This window comes from Bactrocera oleae, chromosome 4 (genome assembly GCF_042242935.1).
Source record: "Bactrocera oleae isolate idBacOlea1 chromosome 4, idBacOlea1, whole genome shotgun sequence".
Taxonomy (NCBI): domain Eukaryota; kingdom Metazoa; phylum Arthropoda; class Insecta; order Diptera; family Tephritidae; genus Bactrocera; species Bactrocera oleae.
The window spans coordinates 41,162,733-41,185,571 of record NC_091538.1 but is presented as its reverse complement, the minus strand read 5'-3'; the positions used below and the strand labels follow the sequence as shown (position 1 = coordinate 41,185,571).

At 36.9% G+C, this 22,839-nt stretch overlaps 1 protein-coding gene across 9 annotated transcripts in view; it reads right to left on the bottom strand.

The window, feature by feature from the left end:
• Camta (Calmodulin-binding transcription activator) overlaps nt 1-22,839 on the bottom strand; it is a 133,929-nt gene that overhangs the window by 96,003 nt on the left and 15,087 nt on the right. For all 9 annotated transcript variants that reach the window (XR_011396174.1, XM_070108919.1, XM_070108923.1 and 6 more), the window contains 2 exons: nt 16,032-16,768; nt 14,934-15,966 (listed from right to left, as the gene is read on the bottom strand). Coding sequence is in view for 8 of the 9 variants with exons in the window: in XM_070108919.1 (XP_069965020.1) it covers nt 14,934-15,966; nt 16,032-16,768 (1,770 nt within the window). In the remaining variant the exon portion in view is untranslated. The remainder of the gene's footprint in view (nt 1-14,933; nt 15,967-16,031; nt 16,769-22,839) is intronic.

Genomic DNA, 22,839 nt, shown 5'->3' with positions numbered 1-22,839 from the left:
TGTGGCAAGTGGCGAGTTAGCGCGCGATGACAACACTTTAAGTGCATTCCACGGCACCTGACGAACTGCGTGCCGTGCACACACATTAAATAAATATTTATTCCATGCACTATATATATTAGGTATATGTTTGTTTGTATGCGTGGTGTGTGTGGCACGCGTATTTCTCTGCTTGTCTGCTCGTCATCCCTGGAATGTTAATCAAGTTGCACTGGATTGTGCAATGCAAATATTTATGCGCAAGGACAAATGCAATCCTGTTGACATTGTTGACATTCAAGAAAGCAATACGATACCACACATTCACACGCACACAAACACACGACAACTCCTAGGTGAGTTATTTAATGCGTTGAGCGAATGATAATTACATTATTTTATTTTCGAAAGGTCAGAGTAAGGTTACTTATTCCTAGAGAAGTTTAATCCCTAACTTTCCCTGAAGAGGCAGGACCTTGACCCACGCGTAATAGGATTCGAGCCAATGAGGTATTGAAATAACACTAACCTTAAGGGAAAGAAATCATTGATCCTAAAGAGAGGCTTGTTTGCAGAACGGTATATTGTAACTTTAAAGGTTTTGAAAATAAATGAATTCGAATTGATGGTTTCATATCATACGACTCTTGCGATTTTTCTCTAATTTTATTATTTTAAAATTTTATCGAAAAAGTCTCAAAATCAAAAGCTTATTGATCTCACCAATATTCGCTATCTCTTCATCTGCAAAAAATAACTGTTAACCTAGACATATATGAAATGAGATCGGCAAAGTGTAGGATGATTTTATATGAAGAACAAACAGAATCAGCATAGCAACAAGACAGTGAACAGTATTGAGAAGTTAATAAATTATATAATATTTATAAAACATAAATAGCTAAAATATTGTGAGAGAGTGCCATTACAGTTGTCATAGTTGGACCTATATCCCTATCCTGTGCACTTGACAAATTCAACATATTACTAATTTTTCAACATTGACAATTTATCAAGATTTTTTTATTCTATGTCATAAATAAACAGCTCCTTTCTTGATAAATTGTCATGATCAAGTTTTGACTGTTTCCATTATTTTGTTCACCACACGTGTGGAAAGCACGCTGTGTTCTCAAACTTTATATAATATTTTACCAAAACTGCTAGAGAATAACAAAACACTTTTTACTTTATAAAAATCTTGATATCAACATTTCGTTAATTTGTCGAGTGCATAGAATAGAGGTGCTAATATTCACAAAACACAAGTAGGTATACGTTTCACAACTATCTCTGACCATATTTTGAGCGACGCCATTTTTGGTATCTTGAAAACACTGGTTAGAAGATGTTTCCTGTCTAACGAAACACTTTTTTCAGTCAAAAATGCACCTTGTACTATAAAGTGGCTTAATGAGTATTCGCCGATAGTGGCTTGCCAAATTCCAAATAGACCATATAAGCACCAAAGCACCACGAAAACAAAAAATTACAAAACTATTTTGGATGACAGTAAAATTAAGTTCATCGAGACAGTCGACCCTCTAAAGATATCAAGACAACGTAGTAAAACTATTGGCTTTTATAGCCAGTTTGGTACATACATTGTATTTGATTATTCATTTGGCATATTTTATGAATATAAATAACAGTATCTTGAAAAAGTTATGTATGAGCACCCACGTACAAGTCGTACAAATTATCTGTTTTCCTGTCAGAAAATCACCAAACTTATATACAATACATTAGCAACTATAGAATGTTTTCCTGAAAGGTTGTTTTATTAGACAGTGGTTTTTCTCTGTAATTTAACCATCATTATACCCTGAATAGGGTTTGCCACGAAATTTGTATTACCAAATGATGGAGACCCTATACAAAATATATATAATTGACCGGCGTGACGATCAGAGTCGACTTAGCCATGTCCGTCCATCCGTATGTCCGTTTTTATATACGTAAACTAGTCCCTCAGTTTTTGAGAAATCGATCTGAAATTTTACACACGTCTTTTCTCAAGGAGGTGGTCATTTGCCGCATTTTCACAACTGATTGTTCAAATCAAGTCCTCGTATGGAAAACTTTTTTATTCGACAAGATATCTTCATGAAATTCGGCGTGGAATAATCCAAGACAACTTTATAATTAGGAAATTGTTCAAATAGGACCACTATATCATAAAGCTTCCATACAAGCCGAACGATCAAAATCAAGTTTTTGTATTTACTTGTAAAACTATTTTATTTGTGAAGGGTGCAACCGAAGTGAATGTTATTTCTTGTTTTGGATCCTTTTTTGAATTGGGGTCTTGAAGTACTTTTAACCATAACCTGGCAATTATAATCTTGTGAAGATCATTACGAAACAAGAAAAAATGTTAACTTCGGTTGCGCCGAAGCTATAATACCCTTCACAAATACAAAGGCCCCTTACAAGAACTTGATTCCGAACGTTCAATTTGTATGGCAGATATATGATATAATGATCTGATCTGACCAATTTCTGTGGAGAATAATTTGTTGCCTTAAGCAATAACTCGTGCCTAATTTCGTGAAGATAGCTCGTCAAATGAAAGAGTTTTCCATACAAACACTTGATTCCGATTGTTCAGTTTGTATGGCAGCTATATTCTATAGTGGTCCGATATCGGATATTTGCCTATGAGCCAAAATGTTGTGTACTCGTAATATTAGGCAAATAGATGCCTAATTGTGCCACTTCACAAGCCAATGCTGGTTGGTTGGTCGATTGTCTGTGTGTGTATGAATATGGATGTGTGTGCGTGTGTGGATGTTAATTTTTGTTTACATTTAATGCAAAATAAATTGAGTAAAGATTAATTTTATGACTTTACTGCCATGCCAGCCAACAGCAACAACAACAGCATATTCAAAACTATTTATTTTACGCCAAAAACAACTTGAATGGAATGACTCTATTTTAGAAACAACAAAATAACATTATTACCAAATAGCTAATATAATGAATCTAAATTCGAAATACCAACAACATGAATAGCAACAATGAAGGAATATTACAAACTGTAATATATTTGTGCTAAGGCTGTCAGTAGTGCGGTGAAATCTGTTTCTGTTTTTGTTGTTGTTTATTTAGTACTTTCCGATGGTAATGAGATCATTGTTTTAGGCATTTTGAAAGCAAAAGAGTCTCTGTTTACATACATATGTATGTATGTATTTGTGAGAACATAATGGCTAACTAGGCGTCCATATTAGTTGCTGTCTAGCTTTCGGAGCTGAGTTCAATAGGCACTGTTTTGGTGGATTGCAGCGATTCTTAGCTGAAGTGGATTATTGTTTATTGATAGTGGGAAATTAAAAATGCAATATCATTAATGAAATGTAATGAATTGACGTCGATTAAACTGCCGAAATAGTAAATTGACCGGCAGCAGAAAATTAGAATTTATCTCTTTTGTGTGGATATATAAATTTGTAAGTATATACAAAGGCATGTGTAGATAAATAAACGAAGTGATTATCATGAAGCATTAGAATTTATTATAGGTTCATATGTATATGTATAACTTAAAATTAAAAAATACTTCTACTTCGAGTTTAACTAAGCTAAGAGATTGTAGCGTTGTTTTTAAGAATAATGCGTGCCAAATTTCGTAAGGATATCTTGTCAATTAAAAAAGTTTTCCATACAAGCAGTTGTTTTTATCGCTCAGCTTGTACGGCCATTATATGCTACAGTGGTACGATATCGACGGTTTCGAGAAATGAACAGTTTCTTCGATGTCTTCAAAACTGGGAGATTAGTTCGCGCATATAGACAGGCAGTCAGATGGACAGACAGACAAACAGACGCGCGTGGCTAAATCGACTCAGCTCGTCGAAGTAATCATTTACATATATACATATGTTAAGGGTCTCCAAAGCTTCCGGGTATTATTATAACTTGGAAGTGGATAGATATATATAGGGGTATGCCTCGAATTCATTGAATGCTTATACACTAGTGGGGAAGATTATTATAGGGCTTTCAAAAATATTATCATCTTAAAGTTTCAAGACCTCATCCCTCCATAACCTTTACTAGCGCAGGAAGAGTAAAAAACTTTGGTCATAACTTCATTTGAAAAATTTTATTAGAATAGATAAGAGTCATTCGCTTCTGACTTTAACCAATTAAAAAAAAAGTATCGATTTAATTGGCTCACTTCAGCACTGAAGTATTCTGATAAGACATTCTATCGCAGTTCCGCTGACCGAAATGCTTTCTCGATTAATTGGATCTTTCAGAACCAACCTGTAAGAAACCTCTATTATTTTAGAATGCTACGAAAATATTTGTATCATCTCAATTTTAATATGGTGATAGTACAAGATCAATTTAGACGTTTGACAGAAATACAGATTAGTTTTTCAGCTCAGTATGCAATTTAATATAATGTGCTTAAGATTCTATAAATACCCGTTCAGCTTTCTGGGAGTATCGTTAAATAAATGTGATTAGTTTTAAATTAAGAAAGGAATCCGGGGTACCTTATTAAGAGTAGTCACTACACCTCTGGTTAATGTTATCGGCAATATAAAACTAAACATCACCCCTAACCAGGGTTGCTAATTTCTTAATTCAGAAATTTAGGACTAAAAATTATAATCACGAAACTAAATTCCAAGATGTTTGGGATTAAAAATTGAAAATATAACTTTTAGATTTTAATGAACGCGAAAAAATGTAATTTTAAAGCAAATTCTTTTTTTAATTCTTATTTATATACCTAAAATTCAAATTTTTTTATTTTTCAATCTGGTTTGTGGGATTAAAAATTTCGTATTTGGGATTACAAAATAAAAAATATTTAATTCAATTATTTTTTAAATTCATTATTTGCAACTCTGCCACTAACCAAACGATGCTATGGAAGAGACAATTGGTCCTTGCATCGCTTACTCCATCGACCAAGTAAACGATCACAAATTTGGTATCGCCGATAAATCTATCTCATCAAAGTGAATTAACCGCTCGCCATAATCCACTTAAAAGCATAATTATTGAACGTCACGCTGATTGTCATGAAATGATGGATAATACGAATAATCAATTTATCTATAAAGTCAATGAAGTCGCTTATGAATATTGGCTTAAGTTTTGATAAAATTTTCGGAACTTCGTATTTAGGTACTTCGGCTACTCGCTTCTTAGTTCGACAAATGTGCTCCTATATAGCTTGTCTTATACCATATTGGTTTTAAATCTATAGACAGTTTATTTTCTTTTTCCTGAAACATAGTTCTTATCGTCGTACCAATTGGTTTTAGGTTCACTAAAATCATTAGTTTCTGCCGTCGCAGAAGTGGCTGCTCTTAAGGTAGCAGTAGACGTACTGCTAAAAAATTCAGACTCTTTTAGGGAGTTGAGCATTCACTCCGGCAGCAGAGCAATAGTCCTAGAGCTGAGTTCGCTTATGATCAATAAAATAGGAGTTGTGACAGTTTGGAACACAACTCTGTGTATTTTTAGAGAGATCCATTCAACTGATTATTTATTTTCTGTTATTTAGAATTATTATATGTATTTATCGTTTACAAAAAATACAATTCTGTTTTTATTTGTATGTTGTCTGCTGCAAAACGGCCAAATAAGTATCTCAAAACAACTTTCGTAGCGAAAACACCAACTTTTAATTACGAGTATTACAATACGTAAAAAGCAATTTACTTAGCTGCTAAGTAGAGCACGCCCTACTCGGTGAGGAGAAAATTAGCTGGCAACGCCCGGCTCGTTTCGGCAATCACCGTTCCAAAGTGTCAGAGGCAGTTTTAAACTAATTTCGGCATAAAAAAAAGGAAATTTTAACAAAACTTAAAATGAGCGGTAAAAGCAAGTCGCTCGCTACACCAACAACAAACATACATTCGCAAACGAAAAAGTGTGCCTCTGCGAGGTTATTATACACATTAGTGGAGCACAGTGTAATTGATGTACGAGTTTAATATTGTCATAATCATTCTTTGTCTATTTGAAGGCTTAATAAGCGCCGAGCTACTGTGTTCACATAAAAAAATTTTAAAATTCTTTTGCCACGAAGAAAACAGTAAAAAGAAAGCTCACGGAGTCGAGAGCAAGTGTGGAGAGGTTGTCGGCAAAGATCTTTAGTAGGGGCGAAAAATTACAAATTGAGCCGAGTGATATCTAATTAGTAGACAAGTGTAACCTAGTACCAGGAGCCAACTGTTCCATTTCACTGCGCCGGAAATACACAAAGTGCAAAGCACAAAGGGCCAAGCGGAAAGCACACACAATAAAAAACTGTGAAACCCTGAGGGGATAGTGGAGTGTGGAATGACGAAAACTTTGCCAAACAACATGTCACACACAGGCAAACGAACGATGAGCAAATGTAGAATTCACTTGTCTTTATTTGCAACTACAGAGCATATTTGAAACAACGGTAAATCCAAAAAGTGCATCAAGCATAGAAGATACCAAAAACGTGCAAGAAGACAGTGTGAGCAAGCAACGGAAAAGGAAAAAATCATTTATGCAAACTTCCAAAGTTTCCGAAACTCACAAAGCCCTTGCCTCTTCTGTCACCTGGAAAGCACAGAGCCTCCTCAAAGCGCGGCAAAAGCGAATGATGAGCAAAACAAAGTGCCCTCTCGCATGCAGTTAATGCACTGTTGAGCAAAACAAATGTAATACTATCCAAATGTTAGCTCTGTGCGCACTGTGCTAAATGCTCAACCCGAAATGGTTAGCAAATTAAGCGCCAAAAGCTGCACAAAATCAAAACCAAGTTGGCCTGGCCCGCATGCGAGTGTGAGGCGGTCGCGTCCGAGCGCTGTTCTGCAAACCGTGTGCAACGCCAACGCTGTGGAATGCTCCCTCGCGAGGCCATTATGCACTTTGCCAACTAATAAAATAAGTTGGGCGCAAAAAATATATAAAAAGTTTAGAAATGTAACGGTGAAAAATTGTACAATAAAATACCATTGGCGAATACTTAGACAAACCAGCGCGGCGGAGGCCCTGTGAGAAATATTAGCTACATTGTGTTATTACGCTCTCTATCAACATGTATACGAAAACATGATCAGCGCATGGCTTTTCGGTGAAAGTTAAATATTTCCTGTTACTGTACTGTTTTCCTGCTCATGTTTTTGTTATATATATTATTGTAGCAGCAAAAAATATGTCCTAAGAATTTTGAGGAGAACTGCAGATTCTGAAGAATGCGAAAGGGTTCGGGGCTGGGAGGAAGAACTACTCATACTTTTCGTAAAATACAATATGTCCAAAAACAGGAAGCAATGAAGGTAACAACAATAACAAGAGTTTGAAGAACCCCATTCTCCGAATGTTCTGTTATGCATGTTTTATACATGTGGATTTCAATGAGCGAATACTTTTTCGGAGTTGGAAGAGAATATTCGGTGCGTTATTGCTCCGTAAAGTGGTCGAAAATTGGGCCCTTAGGACAGAATTTATTGGAGACAACTCGAAATACTTTGTAAAACATGATGGTAAACAATTATCTTTATAATAGAGCCGACCATAACATTAAATTATATGCGTTTTATTTCTTCTTGAAAACCACATGTATAAAAAACACCCATTAGTGTGGTCCACAAATAATCGATAGAATTCATAAAATACATTAGCCGTTACGATCTGAGCCAGGCTGCAAGCTAGGTGATGAGGTTTTGTAATACTTGATTGAATATTTATAAACATTTACACAGGTTGAGCGCTATTAATATATCCTTATTTTTCATTAGCTCAGAGGTTTAGGAACAAAAAATTCCAAAGAACTATGCCAGAGTATTCAACATTTCAGAAGTATTACAATCTTCTTAAGCTTTCCCCAGCCAATCTTATACCGCGTTATTTAATCGAATTTTAATTTCTCCATTACTTTTTCTTACTCGTCATCATTCGAATGAATTTGTACAAATATGAGAATGCGGGAATTAGGGAGATCATTGTTTAGCTATTGCACCGCCAGGTACTGGCCTGCATATCTCTCCTAGTTGCAACTGATCTACTGCCAAAATTTGTGCATTTATTTTACAGACAAAAACGCAAATAAATAAAGCATTTTTATTGTTGTTTTACAACTGGATGTTTTATATTTACTTGTTTGTTGCAATCGTTAGCATTGAAAATAAAGAAATGGTTGTGAGTGCCAAAGAGGCTAAAGGTTAAATAGCTGCGGCCACGGATCGTATACGTAACATTTGAAATGGTCATAATATCAGGCGTTGCTTGCAACAAAGATACAACAGCGAAGGTTAAAAACGCGAATAAGCGAACGAGGGTACATATTACACTACAGCTTAGGGGTTACCACAATCATATGGGTGGCCACACACGTGTGTGCAAAAATTCGTTTCCAAACTTTAAATGTGTAAAAATTAAAACAATAAATATTTTACACAAAAGTTATTGTTTTATCAATAACAAGTAGTATTTACTCTAATTATTTTATTTTAGTTTTTTCTCATGCTTTATGTGGCGCTCTCCTTAAAAGGAGGCGACTCGTGATAATAATCGCTTCAAACTTTGCGAAAGCCAAAAATTGCAGCGGCAACCAACCCACCTACGCTTCACAGAGCCACTTGCCTTGCAGTGAATTATGGACGCAATACTCAAGTTGGCGAAGGCACTTACTAAGTGATTTCAAAGCATCTCATCACGTGGGTTCATAGTAGCAACTGCACGCGCGCTTGTTGCGGCACTGTCGTCACTCCGTCCTCCCAATCGTTTATCAAAAGCATTTCTTATTGCTTGTCAGCAAAAACGTTCAAGATTGTCGAATTATCACAGCGGTGACATATCCAAAATTCTGAAGACATCAGCACAACGCAACGTCGACGCCCGTAGGCGCTGCTGTTGCTTGCCAGATGCCACTTGCCACTTTCATCTTGCCCTTCGCCGCTGCTCTGTTGACACACGCCTTTAGTGTGTCCTGCCACCTATTTAATCTCACTGCCACAGCTGCACTCGAGCGCAAGTGAAGTTGTCACTTAAGCGTAATCGGAAATGCCAAATCGACAAATCGTTGAAACGACCAATACTACTAACAACAACAACTAACCATATTTGTCTGTTGTCTGCTTGCTGTCAGTTGTGCTTAGTAGGTGGGTTGGCTCTTCATGCGCGCTTACCAAACCCCTAAATGATTTCGAGCGAACACATGTGAACGATTTTTATACCCGAACGCAACATGTTGCTTAAGGATATTGTTACTACGTATGAGTAAGTGTTGTTTGAATTAATAAATAATTCACCAATGCCAACAACAAGAGATATTGAAGATACATGGTATTTGCACATCAACTTATAAGGAGATTTGGATTATTTGTTTCCAGTAGGGACTCTTCTATATATTTTTAAAGATATAAAACAGTATTTCCAAAAAAAGGTAAAGAAATTAATGAACTGACGACTACTATTGCGTTTTATGAAGACTATCCTTTCTTTTTCTAGTAAGTCGGAGCCGGACTTTTCTGGCCAATGGCACGCCGAACGTTGTTTTTTCAGCTCAGTCCGAGCTAGCTAATCAACATGGATCAGCTAACAGAGTGAAATCACATGACATAGGTATCCAATTAAGAGCTATTTGCTGTAACCACACGAGAAAGTAACATTTTTTTTAAATAGAGCTTGGAGAGCCTCTTTAAGATCCTTTGAACTTTGAATACTTAAGTTGTACTGAGAGCTTTCCGCACAGAACGAGGGTGTAGAAAATGATTTTCCACGATTTTTGAAATATTGTTCCACTTAAGTACAATACGTGGTAATTTAATCAAGAATACACTCGAAATAAATGTCAAACTAATGTGTTTACTTTGGCAGTCTTCTTCCTTCTAACGAATTTTATACTTTTAAAACCACACCCTTTATTTAACTGAACTACTTGAAGAGCTTTCCACTTGTAGGACTGTATCAATAAGTACAGAAAGAAAAATGCAGCTAAGGATCTTTCAAGAAACTAAATATAAATTTGGTTCGAACCAAAAATTGTGCTTCCCTACTCGCTACTATAAGAAATTCTATGCGACTTTTTGCATGGATACAAATGAATGTGTGTTTGTGTATGCGCAAGTCAAATAAACATGTCACATTATCCTTTGAAATGCTGCGAATTCCCAATAGCCAAAGGACATTTTGAAACTCGATACAAGCGTGTTGTAGGCAACCGTGCGCTGAAAGATTGACATCAACATATTGTATTTTAGAGGGTGTTAAAAGTCACAATTTACATTTTCATGATTTTCAAGTGTGAATAGTAAATCTCAAATCTAAGTGGAGAAGTGAAAAATGAGCAGTTTTATTGCGGCATTGGAAAAAAATAAAACACTTCAAAAACGGTGAAATGTATTTAAACATCTAGTTCGTATTATAATTTAATGTGATACTTTGATTGCACTGAATTGCTGGATTGTACTTTAATTAATATTTTTACTTTCGCAACTTACGCGCTTAATGATTGTTTGTAATACTTAAAATAATCGAGGTATGAAGGGTTACTTTCGACCAGGGTGTGAAGTTTTAAATTGAAAAATTTTTAATTAAACATTTGATTATCAATTTTTAAATCTAATTTTAGGAATAAAAAAAATTTATTTTTTAATTTCGAATTTGGTATTAATAATAGAAAATACGATTTTTAATTCAAGATTGTTTTAAGTTAGATGTTGATTTTAGGATTAAAAATAAAATTTTAAATTTTCTAATTTTACCAAAATAAAATTTTATTTTTAATCCAAAATATGTTTTTTTTATTTTTCAAAGCGATATTTGGGATTACATATTTCAAAATTATTGCTAATGAAGATTTTCAGGATTACAAAACAAATAAAACAATATTAAGTCAGAAGTTATTTCAATTATTTGCAACCTCGGGCAACCTTAGCTCGGGAAGAGGATGGGAAAGGAAGGTAGTTGATTTTTGAAAGGTTAAGAACGATCATCTTGATTTCGACAAAACTACAAATCTTATGGAAAAAGTTAAATTTGAAAAGAAATAAAAAAAACTTTCTTTCACATAACTTCAAAATGTAATGAATGTAATATCGAATTAGCACCCTCATTTTCAATCGAAACTTCTCACATCAAAATATTTGTTTTTTAACATTCCGATTGAAATCTTAACTTTCTGATTGCATATTAAAAAAAGACGGCAATTACAAATTTTTTGTTTATAAAAAACGTTGGGCATGTCCATGAGTCATGGATAGAAGTCCACAAATAACTCTGTCCTTTCAAAAAATGTATTCAAGTCGAGCAAATACAAGGACTTTTCTACAGGTTTTCCCAGTAGTACTCGTATAATACGTTCGATTCACCACTTGCTACTGCTTGGCGAATCCAAGGCAGCTGTTACAACTAGAAATCAGAGAAAGTGAAAAATCAATGTAAGTAAAGGTCAAAAGTCATCAGATTAATAAAACATGTTTACCATAATCAAAAATATCGATAAAAATATTAATTAGATATATAAGGTTCAGATGTTTAAACCGTCGAATTTAGATTACCAATCCTCAAAGAACTTTCATCACAAATCCCCTTCTCAACACACCAACCATTATTTTGCAACATCCAAGTGAATAATGAAAAAACTAAAGAAAAAAGAAATCAATGAACTTAACTTCACAAAAGTCGGAAGTGGCAAATGAAAAAAAATTTTTTCTTCCAAGCCACTCAAGTGCAATTTGCTCCCTGAGGTGTAAATACACAACAGCGAACTCAGCAAATTTTCAAGAAACCACCAACTGCATATCAATGAGCCGCAAACACTTGTGCGAAAGTTTTCATGTTACAGCGAAGTGAATGGGCACAAATTCGCCAAGAGTGCAATGAATGATGGAAAGGTAATGAATTAGGAAATAAAGTACGGGGCACAAATAAAACGCAACGTTCGAAAGTTATACTAATTCTTCTTAATTTGCTTTAAATAGCAGACACAAACTTGACAAGCCGATATGTTGCAAAAGGAATTTAGGTTTTCATCAAGATTAAACAATTTAATAAATTGATCTGGTTAGCTATTGTTGTTGTTGTAAAATAGAAGGGAGCAAAAATTATCACTTAGATTAGAGGACTGCTGTCTAGTTCACAGCACTTTACCCTATATAAATCCCAGTCCATTCCGGAGAACAAGCATGTAGTAAGTAACTATAAACCATCACACATCATAAGTGAAACAGAGTTCTTGGAATAATAAGAATAATAATAATAAAATAAAGCTTATAAAAACATCCTAGGACTTCATTTAACCCTTGATTTTTGATGAAGCAAGCATCGGGAGCAGCAGCCCTTTATGTGCATCTTTTTGAAAACATAGTTAAAACCAGAATACTAACAACAACTAAAAGGTTTCCTGCACAATCGTAATTGAAATATCTTATTAGTGAAGAGTTAAGTGGAATTTTGATAACGGAGAATGTCATGGATTGGTTGTTGTTGTTGTTGTTGCGATTATCTAAACTCTAATTAAAACGCTCAAGTGAGTTGTCATCGAAATCATCTAACGAGAGGCCCAGCAACCGTGCGGTTTCAACGGCTCGAAAGAGAGGTGTTGAATGAGTGGGATTCATTGGGCATGCGTGAACTCACTGTATGCAGAGTTTCTTTCAAAATATTTTACCATATATGTGATAGTCTTAGACATAAAGCAGGACGGACCATCATGTACTTGTATTCATATATGTATGTACATATGTATAAAAAAAATTCGTTATGATTTCAGAGTCTTTGCTTCTTTCGGTACAAAAAATTAAAAAACATGAAAAAACGTTAACTTCGGTTGCGCCGAAGCTATAATACCCTTCACAAAAACAAAGGCCCCTTACAAGAACTTGATTCTGAACGTTCAATTTGTATGGCAGCTATATGATATAGTGATCTGATCTGACCAATTTCTGTGGAGAATAATTTGTTGCCTTAAGCAATAACTCGTGCCTATTTTCGTGCAGATACCTCGTCAAATATAAAAATGTTCCATGCAAGCGCTTTACTCCGATCGTTCAGTTAATATGGCAGCTATATGCTATAGTCATCCGATCCATACAATTTCTTCGAAGGTTGCGTTATTGCTTTAAATAATAATACATGCCAAATTTCGTGAAGATACCTCGTCAAATGAAAGAGTTTCCCATACAAACACTTGATTCCGATTGTTCAGTTTGTATGGCAGCTATATGCTATAGTGGTCCGATATCGGCCGTTCCGACAAATGAGCAGGGAGAAAAAGAAGTGTTCAAAATTTCAGATCGATATCTCAAAAACTGAGGGACTAGTTCGCGTATATACAGACGTACAGACGGACAGACAGACGGACATGGCTAAATCAACTCAGCTCGTCACGGTGATCATTTATATATATACTTTATATGGTCTCCGACGTTTCCTTCTGGGTGTTACAAACTTCGTGGCAAAATTAATATACCCTGTTCAGGGTATAAAAATATGTCACAAATTATTGGATCGCAAACTTTATTGATTCCATTAATTACATATTTTATATGGAATAATCAATAAGAAATAATATAACAAAATAACAAAGTTGTTGATACCACACTCCAATAAAAAAAGGAGTATAAAGATATCAACATTTCCAATAACAATTTTCAAGTTCTATCTTGACAAGAATTTCAAAAATAGCTTCTCACACAAAAGTCGCTTTGGAGACTGAAACTGTTTCAATATAAAGACAGTATGTTGTGAAATGCCAACAAAAACTACAACAATACCATTAACCCATTATAAATACCAAGAATCCTTTGTCTGATAAAACGTTTCAAAACCTTTTTCGATTTACTTTCTTATCAACTTATCAACCGACTTTAAAATTACCTGGTAACACCACTCAAACTAGCCGAAATCACAAAAATGCTCTTACAGATAAAATGGTCTTACAGACTTAAAGCGCAAATAATGAAATTACCAAAAAAAGCATCTCGCAATCAATGCTGATGATTGTGCTTTTTGATTAGACCACTCCGCCTGAGGAGAGGTTTATTCGCATTAATTGAGTTATGCTCACGTAAGCTAAGCACGTAGAACGCGGATTGTGTGCGAAAGCATAAACTAAAATATAAATACCAACAGTCTAGTCATCGAAGGAAAGCCTCGGTTATGGTCGCAATCACACCTTAATTCACTTGATTATATTTATACCCTGAACAGGATACATTAAGTTTGCCACCCAGTAGAAAACATCGGACACACATGACGAGCAGAACCGCCGATATCAGACCACTATAGCACATAGCTGCCATACTAACTGAACGATCAGAACCAAGTTCTTCTATGGAGAATTTTTTTATTTGAGAAGATATCTTCACGCAATTTGGCACGGATTATTGTCCAAGACAACGCTACAGTTTTCGAAAAAAATTTCACAATCAGATTACTATAGCATATAACTGTCATACAAACTGACCAGTCAAAACCCGTTCCCATAACAGTCGGATCTACGTAACCGGAACAGACCCGGATTTTTTCCGGACAAGGACTGTCAACTCAGCAAAATTCTGCCGCTACAACAACAAAAATCAATCAAAATCAAGTTGTTATATGGAATATTTTCTATTTGTGAAGGGTATTCTAGCTTCGGTGCACCCAAAATTAACGTTTTTTTTTTTTGTTTTATTAATGTATATCAAAAAATCTCTCACAAAAAAAAATGATCCTAGTTCCTATCCAAAATACGACCGGTGTAAAGGAGACTATCATTATACGTGTGACTGATGAATTCCCAAGTGACAGTTTTCCTTCCGAATTTCCAAATAGACAACAAAGCACTTCTAATAGCTAAAAAATGTACTCGTAAATGTACTTTTGTTTACAATTTCGGTTACCTATTTTTTTATCAAAATCACTAGCCACAAATATTGTAATCAAATAAAATACGAAGAAAAGGTAAAACTTGGGTGCTCGCTTGTAAAGCAAATGAAATTGGCTATTCGACTTACCGCTCCCGCGAGGCGCATTTGACACTGACTGTGTTTGCTGCTGCGCCTGTGCTTGTTGGTGTTGCTGTATCTGCAGCTGTTGTTGGTGCACGACTGTTGTGTTTGTTGCTTGTGGCTGCTGTGGTGGGGACACAACGATGCCTCCCGCCCCGCCACCGCGCGACTCTAACTTCAACTGCACATCCGACAAACAGAGTTGCGTTTGCTGTTGTTGTTGAGTATGTGTGTCAACAATTCTCATGCCGCTTGCACTGATGTTCTTGTTGCTATTTACCGCACTGCCGTTATGGCTTTTGCTACCACTGACCACCACAACCTTATTCATGCCCACCCCGTTGACGCTCGCATTATTGTGATTGCCGCCGTTGTTGTTGGCAAACACAGTTGTTGCATTGGCTAAGCGCAAGTATGTTGTAGTTGTAGTGGCAGCAGAAACTGGCTGGGTCGTTTTCGTTGATAATACGGCAGCTGACGTTGCACCGCTGCTGGTGCGGTTCACGGTGATATTGCCCAATTTGGATGTTGTTGTAGCTGTGGATGACACCACAGCCGTTCCAGTGGTCTGTTGACTTTTGCTAGCACGTGTGAAACTCACGGCGCCCGTCTGTGTATTGGTGCTAACACTAACCGTCTGCGCCGCCGTGACCAAATGAGCCGAAGACAGTGAAAGCGTGGAACCCGATATGGAAGAGGAAGCGGAAGATGAGGAGAGCAGCGTGCCGGTGTTGGACGCACGATCGGAGCTGGTGGACGTTGCGGCGTGCGCAATATTACTCGATGAGGAGACAGTCGATAGTGATGAAGCGGAAGCAGAGGCTGTGAGCGCAGCCACCGATGAGGCAGACGGATTACGTATGACTAGTATGGATTGCGACTTCTCTAGCCGCTTAAGCGTTTGCAATACAAACGGTGCTTTGCTGCCAATGCTACTGCTACTGCTGCTGCTGTTGTTGCTCAAGCTACCGCTGCCCATGCTGCCGCCCTCTGAGCTGCGACCCAGGCGATTGCTGTCGGTGCTGAGGCTGCGCGACGCCTGTAATGCAGCAGAGTGTTATATTAGTATTATTAACCACTACAAGTATAAAAACAGGTACTTACCGTTTTAAAAAGATACTGGCGATCTGCAGCGGTAGAAGTGCTGGATGTCTTCTTCAAATTGGCCGTGTGCAGCAGCACCGATTCCAGTTGGCTTGCATTGATTGGCGTTTGCAACAGAATTGTGTTGGTCGCATTGCCAATGGAACCACCACCGGCCCCACTGCCACCTTGGGACGGTGTCGCCGTCGTCTCCTTGGCAACATAAGTAGCGCTTTTCGTATTACCAAGTAATGTGGTTGTTGTGGGTGTTGTTGCTGTTGTTTGTATTGATTTGCGTGCAACTGTTGTGGCTGTAGGCAATTGTGTCAGTGTCGCAGCAACGGTTGTTTTATCAATTTTCTGTTGCTGCTGTTGTTGTTTTTGATGCTCTAACTGCAATTGTTGTTGCTGCTGCTGATCATTATTAAATATGCTGATTATGCCATGCTTGTTCTGTATGACAATTTGCCCATTTTCGTTGCGTGCGCCGCGCAGCAATATGATGTTGTTGGTTAACTGTTGCGTCTGTGGTTGCTTTTGCGTCGTCTGCAATTGCAACTGTTGTTGCTGGTGTTGGTGTTGTTGTTGCAACTGCTGCTGTTGTTGCTGCTGCATTGGTGTGGAAGTGTTGTGGGGTTTTGTTGTTGCTTTTGTTTTTGTTTTTGTAGTTTTACTAATAGTAGTAGTTGTTGTTGTTGGCTTTGCTGGTTTTGCACTAGCAACATTGTTGTTGCTTGATTCTCCGTTTTCCGTCGATTCTGAAAACGTTAAAATGGTTTTAATAAAAAGTATTTAGAAACAAATCCCGTTTTATTTAAGTATTGTAATAGTCGGAAATAGTCGGGGAAAGTCGGTAAAGGACAACTTTTGTTTCACTATGCATCAAATATTTTCTGATATATATTACATTTTCTCAACTTATTAACTGACTTATCGAAAATTTAATATCTCATTTCAATCAAATCTAAATACCGCTAGAATTTAATAATCATTCTTGCCACTTTTCCTAAACTCAGCTGCGTGGGCAAACGTTAATTTTGTTACTTCGCTGACTAAATCATCCTATATTTGTGAATTTTGAAACAATATCGGGCTTTAGCAACTCGCTGAAGTCAAGCGAAAAATTGACATAAAATTGTGGTATCTTCAGATGGTCTTGACTATTCTAAAACTATGCTCTGAAATCACACCACGAATATCTTCACTATATTGAAACGTGCTGTTTTAACGGGGTCGGACCATACGGATAGGGGTGTTAGATAAGTGGGATACATTAGGAAGGCAAAAAGGGTTACAGTAATTTCACGCAGGACATATATTTGGTATATGTGGTCAATTCTGGATTGGTAGGAGTTTAACCTGCTACAATATCCAGAACGAAGGATCACTATATTTTCACGGAGCAACTCGAGCTCTTCATGTGCATTGCGTGGTGGTTTGACTTAAAGTACGTTATTCACTGGGAGTGAGTCGGTCCGTGCGTGTCTGAAGTTAGTCACCGTCGACGTAATCAAGGAATGACCTCTTGATGCTTCTAGGATGCGACTCTGCTTCAAGCAGACGACTGCAGGTATGATTTCTGCGAAAACATCCCAGCATAAACTGCTTGGAGAGGAGTGGAAGCATTCAGGCCTCACTAGGTAGGTGTTCGACTGGAGAGGCATCCGTAGGAAGTTTCTTCATCTACGTTTCCCTACATCCAGGTGACCATATCTATGCTGCGTAGTTTATGACGGACGAATGCCTTGTATGTTGCCAAAAAGATTCTTGGTATTTTCCTTAGGTGCTGCCGAATAGCGACTTGGGAATTTTGTTACGGATCTGCACTTTGGCAACAATCGCGATCGTATGCGGAGTAAAGGATTACTGGCTGTCAAGTGTAACGCCTAAAATCTTAGGGTTGTTGACTGTAGGAATTTTTACGCCATCGACTGTGATGTTAAGATCCAGTCTTTACTCCTTCGACCAGTTCGTGAATATGGTTGCCGTGGATTTGTGGGAGAGGGTGTTAAGCTCCTTGCAGAGAGAAAATGAGAAATATCGACGAGATAGCTGTTTACTTTTGAAAACATGTCATCAATTTCATTTGTTGACGTCAATGTCGCAATCATCTGCATATGAGATGAAGGGAAATCCCTTTGGTGGTTGCGGGAGTTTCGAGATTTAAAAGTTAAACAGTATCGAGGAAACGACATCCCCCTGCGACACCCAATTTGAAGCCTTTTAACTTAGAATTTTGACTTCGAAATAGTACGGATTATGGCCCAACGCTCAGATAGTTTATGGTCCACCTCTTCAGCCCTGGAAGAAGCGTAGATTGTTCGAAGTCTTCTAGTTACGTTCTACAAACTCTACTAGATTCGTCGACTTACAGTGTGGTTTTGATTTTGATTTGAAGAAAAAGAGACTTATCGGACAATAGGACTCCCGGCAAGGTGGTCCGTGCCACGCCTCGTTTTTCGTTTATTTATTTTGTGCTGTAATACTGAATTTTACTTTTCTGGCATCGTTTTCATGGTGATAATGTAAGAACGTTGAGAAACGGCAAATATCTTAAAAGCACGAAGCCGACAGTGGAAAGTGAAAGGGCACACTTTTCTGTCCTTTATTATATTATTTTAATATAATATAACATAATTAAGATATTTGACATTATTATGTGAGTTTCTGAAAAATAAATGTCTCTTGCATTTAAATAACTAATTACTATACGTGAATTGACCGATTTTGATCAGAAATATATTAATTTAAGTTTTAAATATAATTTTAAAAAATCAGTTCACGGTTAGGGACCAAAACCCAAGCCTCAATTAAAGCTTGTAATTTTTGGATTACACCTATTTAGTCTCTGCAATAATGTAAGTCCAAAGTGCATAATTGCTCACGAGACCTATCACGCAGCTTTCAAAATTACAGCATTGTAATTGTGTTTTATATTCACGGTACCGGAACCCCCAATAAAAGGATTTGAATTTTTAGGACAATTTTTGAACTTATGTATTTTAAATAAAATAAATATATATATTCAAATCATATGATTTTCGATGTAGCATGAACTACATTTTGCTATAAAAATTAATCGAAACCACCAAATAATATAAATTGGTCGAAACTGAAAGAAATAAAATAGTTTCTAATTATATGGCCACTCGGGTACATAACAAAATCTTGAGTTGAAAATTACCCAAATCTCTTTCAGCGTAAAAATGCAGTGGGTGAATCAGATGTCGACCTGATATCGATTAGAGCAACTACTTAAGTACAAAACAATAACAAATAAACTAACCTAAAAAAATTGGAATAAAATCAAGCTTTATTTATATTTTCTAAGGATCAATGGCCACTTCTGTAAACACATACAATGGTAGTTCCTTAATGATGTTTAAAATAATCTTTCTGTCCCCTCATTGATAAAAAAAAATAGCGCACAGACTAAATAGATGTTAGATATACTTCAACACATGTCATATCTCAAAATATATTACTCATACGACACGTACGCCAACTATGCTGTGAACATTCCACGGGCGAAGTTGCGCCAACTCCCACAACACGACAACTAACTTGTCCAACATGACAAATTCACATTGACCTCTGCCACACCCACTGCGCACACATGCACACACACATACAGGCATACGCGTTTGTCAAGCCACTTGCAATCATTTAAAGTACGAAATGTCTCGTTTTCCGCCCACTTCGGGCAAATTGAATTGACATTGGCAATATGCAAAGCGACAAGCGCAAAAACAAAAATTTTTTTAGAAGCTTCAAACCGAGCACAGATGATAAAAAAACAACAACACATAGCCACACAAATAACTGCGCATAATAGACGTCAAACTAAACAACAATAGCGACCGCAAGCGGCAGCAAAGCCCGCACAAGGAAAGATAACCACTTGAAAGCGTACACCAGCCGGAAATTTATTGCTTCATATTGTCCTCGTGAGCATGGGCGGCCCTCCGTCCTGGGCTGTGTAGCCGTGCGGCCTTATTTCTCTGCCTGCTGCTGCCTTGACGACGATTCCGGTTGTTTTTACTAAGGTCCGACTAGCCGTTACGTACAAAATCAACTCGCTGCCGGTGCGCGACCAACTGTTTACTGCTTGCGGCCGATCAACGCAAAAAGCGCAAAGCAGCGAAGGACGCACGCACACTCACACACACACAGTGTACTGATCCCACATGTGCGCCAGCAGACAGACAAACGGACACCTTTTAATGTTGGGACGCATGCATGCGAGGCACTAGTTGGCTATGCACGGCACGCACGCGGAAATATACAAATCGACAATACGTTATGGCATGACAATAGTCAGTAGACAGTTGACAGCGCCGAAGACAAAGCCAACGTCAACAATGACATACGCAGACAAACACACAAATATATACGAAGATTGGCAACAAAGGGGTGCCGAGAAAAGGGTGCAAATAATTTTTGTAAAGCATTCAAGTAAGGGGAGGGTGGAGCCGACAACGAGAGCTCGTGGTTTGATTGTACGCGTTGAGACTCCTGCGCATTTAACATATAAATAATGAACCAAGTAGATAAGACACATTGCTTTCTTCAGGGAAGCCAGGGCCTAAAGTTTAGAAGAATGCGGCCAGGAGACGATAAAAAAAATTTGGAAAGTATTCATGTTCATATCGATAGCTGATAGGCATTGCTAATTTATACGAAATGTGCTGATTGATGACTAAATAAACTACAAAACTAATAAAAATATATCAAATTTAAAAAAGCGTTTTTATTGTTGTCAATAATAAATATGTATACAGTATACAGTACCAGTCGCAAACGAAGTGTATCGAGAGCTTAACTTACGTTCGTTAATTTGTGCAACAGAATCATGCTAAAATTTAGAGGTATACAAGAAGCTTTTTCTAGTAACTGTCTCTATTTGGTAGTCATCTATATACTTTTATAGTTTGACATGTCTTTGAAAAACTTACAGTCAAAAAACTACATATTCCCTTCGATTTTGGCAAATCTGTTAAGAAAATCAAAAAAGGTATTTATGTCAATATTTAAAACATTTATGAAGAAGTTTATGTACCAATCAAATATATAAATCATTGCAATAACAAAGACAAAAGTAACCACAACACAAAAAATCATTACAAAAAGTCTTCAAACTACTACCACAATAATTTGAAAATTTTTTTAAATCACTGCTTGTAAACGGCGGGGCATTGATGTCACCAAATTTTTTAGTTACGCCGGGAGAAATTTCGGCCCAAGCTCTGGTAAGGGCAGTTTTAAGGGTTTTACGGCTGCTGATGTCACATTTTCGCATTTTCTTTTCTAGAAATCGCGAAATCGAAAGATATATGTAGACTTTTTTCCTTGAGGGTTTATTTTCGCAAAGCCCTTTAAAAGACAGAAACATTTATATTTTATTTTTAGGTGAGAGTCGGGCCACCTTAGGTTAAACAAGCCAAAGCCTTTATTTTTTATTTAAATATTGCTTCTTTCCTTCCCTACGTGGTGTTAGCCTATTGCATCACAAAATCTTATAAGTTTCTACTATATGAATTTAAATGTATTCAATCCTTTTCGTTTGATAAAATAGATTCAGTGCGCTTTAGGCTGTAGATTCCCTCAACTTAGTCGTGAAATTCTAGACGCCTTATATGTGTGTGAGAGTAAGGCTAACAACAATTCGGGTAAATAAGTAAACGTCCTCTACTCAACAATTAAAACGGAACGCACTGTGATGTTTAAAAATAAATGATTGATTTATATATCATCCTCGCCTAGCACCCAAATAACATAATATTTGTTGTTCTTTCATGCGGTATGTCGAATATAACGGGTGTTTTTTTTGTTTAGACGTGGCCTTTGTACCAGCGGTTACTTGATTTATACTCAGTTTGGTTTGACATTTCAAAATGAACAGACTCCGGAACAACGTTTGCAATTCGTGCAAATTTGTTACGAAAACATGAAAAAATGTTAGTTTCGGTTGCACCGGATCTTTAATACCCTTCACAAATACAAAGGTTCCTAACAATAACTTGATTCCAATCTGATCTGAATCTAAATCTGATAGTGATCTGATCGAAACAATTTCTTCGGAGATTACATTGTTGTTATCGACAATAACTTGTGCCAAATTTCGTAAGGACACCTCGTCAAATAAAAGAGTTTTCCATACAAGAACATGATTCCGATTGTTTAGTTTGTATGGCAGCTATATGCTATAGTAGTCCGATAAAGGTTCCGTTCCGACAAATGAGTAGCTTCTTAGTGAGAAAAGGATAGGTGCAAAATTTCAGATCAATAGGTTACAAACTGATGGACTAGTTCGTATATATACAGACAGACGGACGGACAGACGGACATGGCTAAATCAACTCAGCTCATCATTCTGATCATTTATGTATACACAAGGTGCAATTCAAAAGTTTCAGGACTTTTATTAAAAAAAGAATATTATTTGTTTTTTTTTTTTGGAAAAATTTATTGGTCGCCTTCAAAATAGTTTCCTTCCGCCTGAATACAACGTTTTGCACGTTCAAGAAGGTTATCGAATGACTTTTTTAGGTCATTTGTCAGTATAGCGTTGAGGATGGCGGTCGTCGCCTTTTGGATGGCATCAACGTCAGCATAGCGGTTTCCTTTCACGGCCAAATGTAGTTTTCCAAAAGGGTAGAAGTCGCACGGTGCCATATCAGGTGAATACGGGGAGTGGTTGATTGTTAAAATTGGATTTTTGGTCAAATAATCGGCCACATGCGTCGATTGATGAGACGGCGCATTATCGTGCAACAAACGCCAACTTCAATCTCCGCGATATTCGGGCCGAATGCGACGAATACGTGCT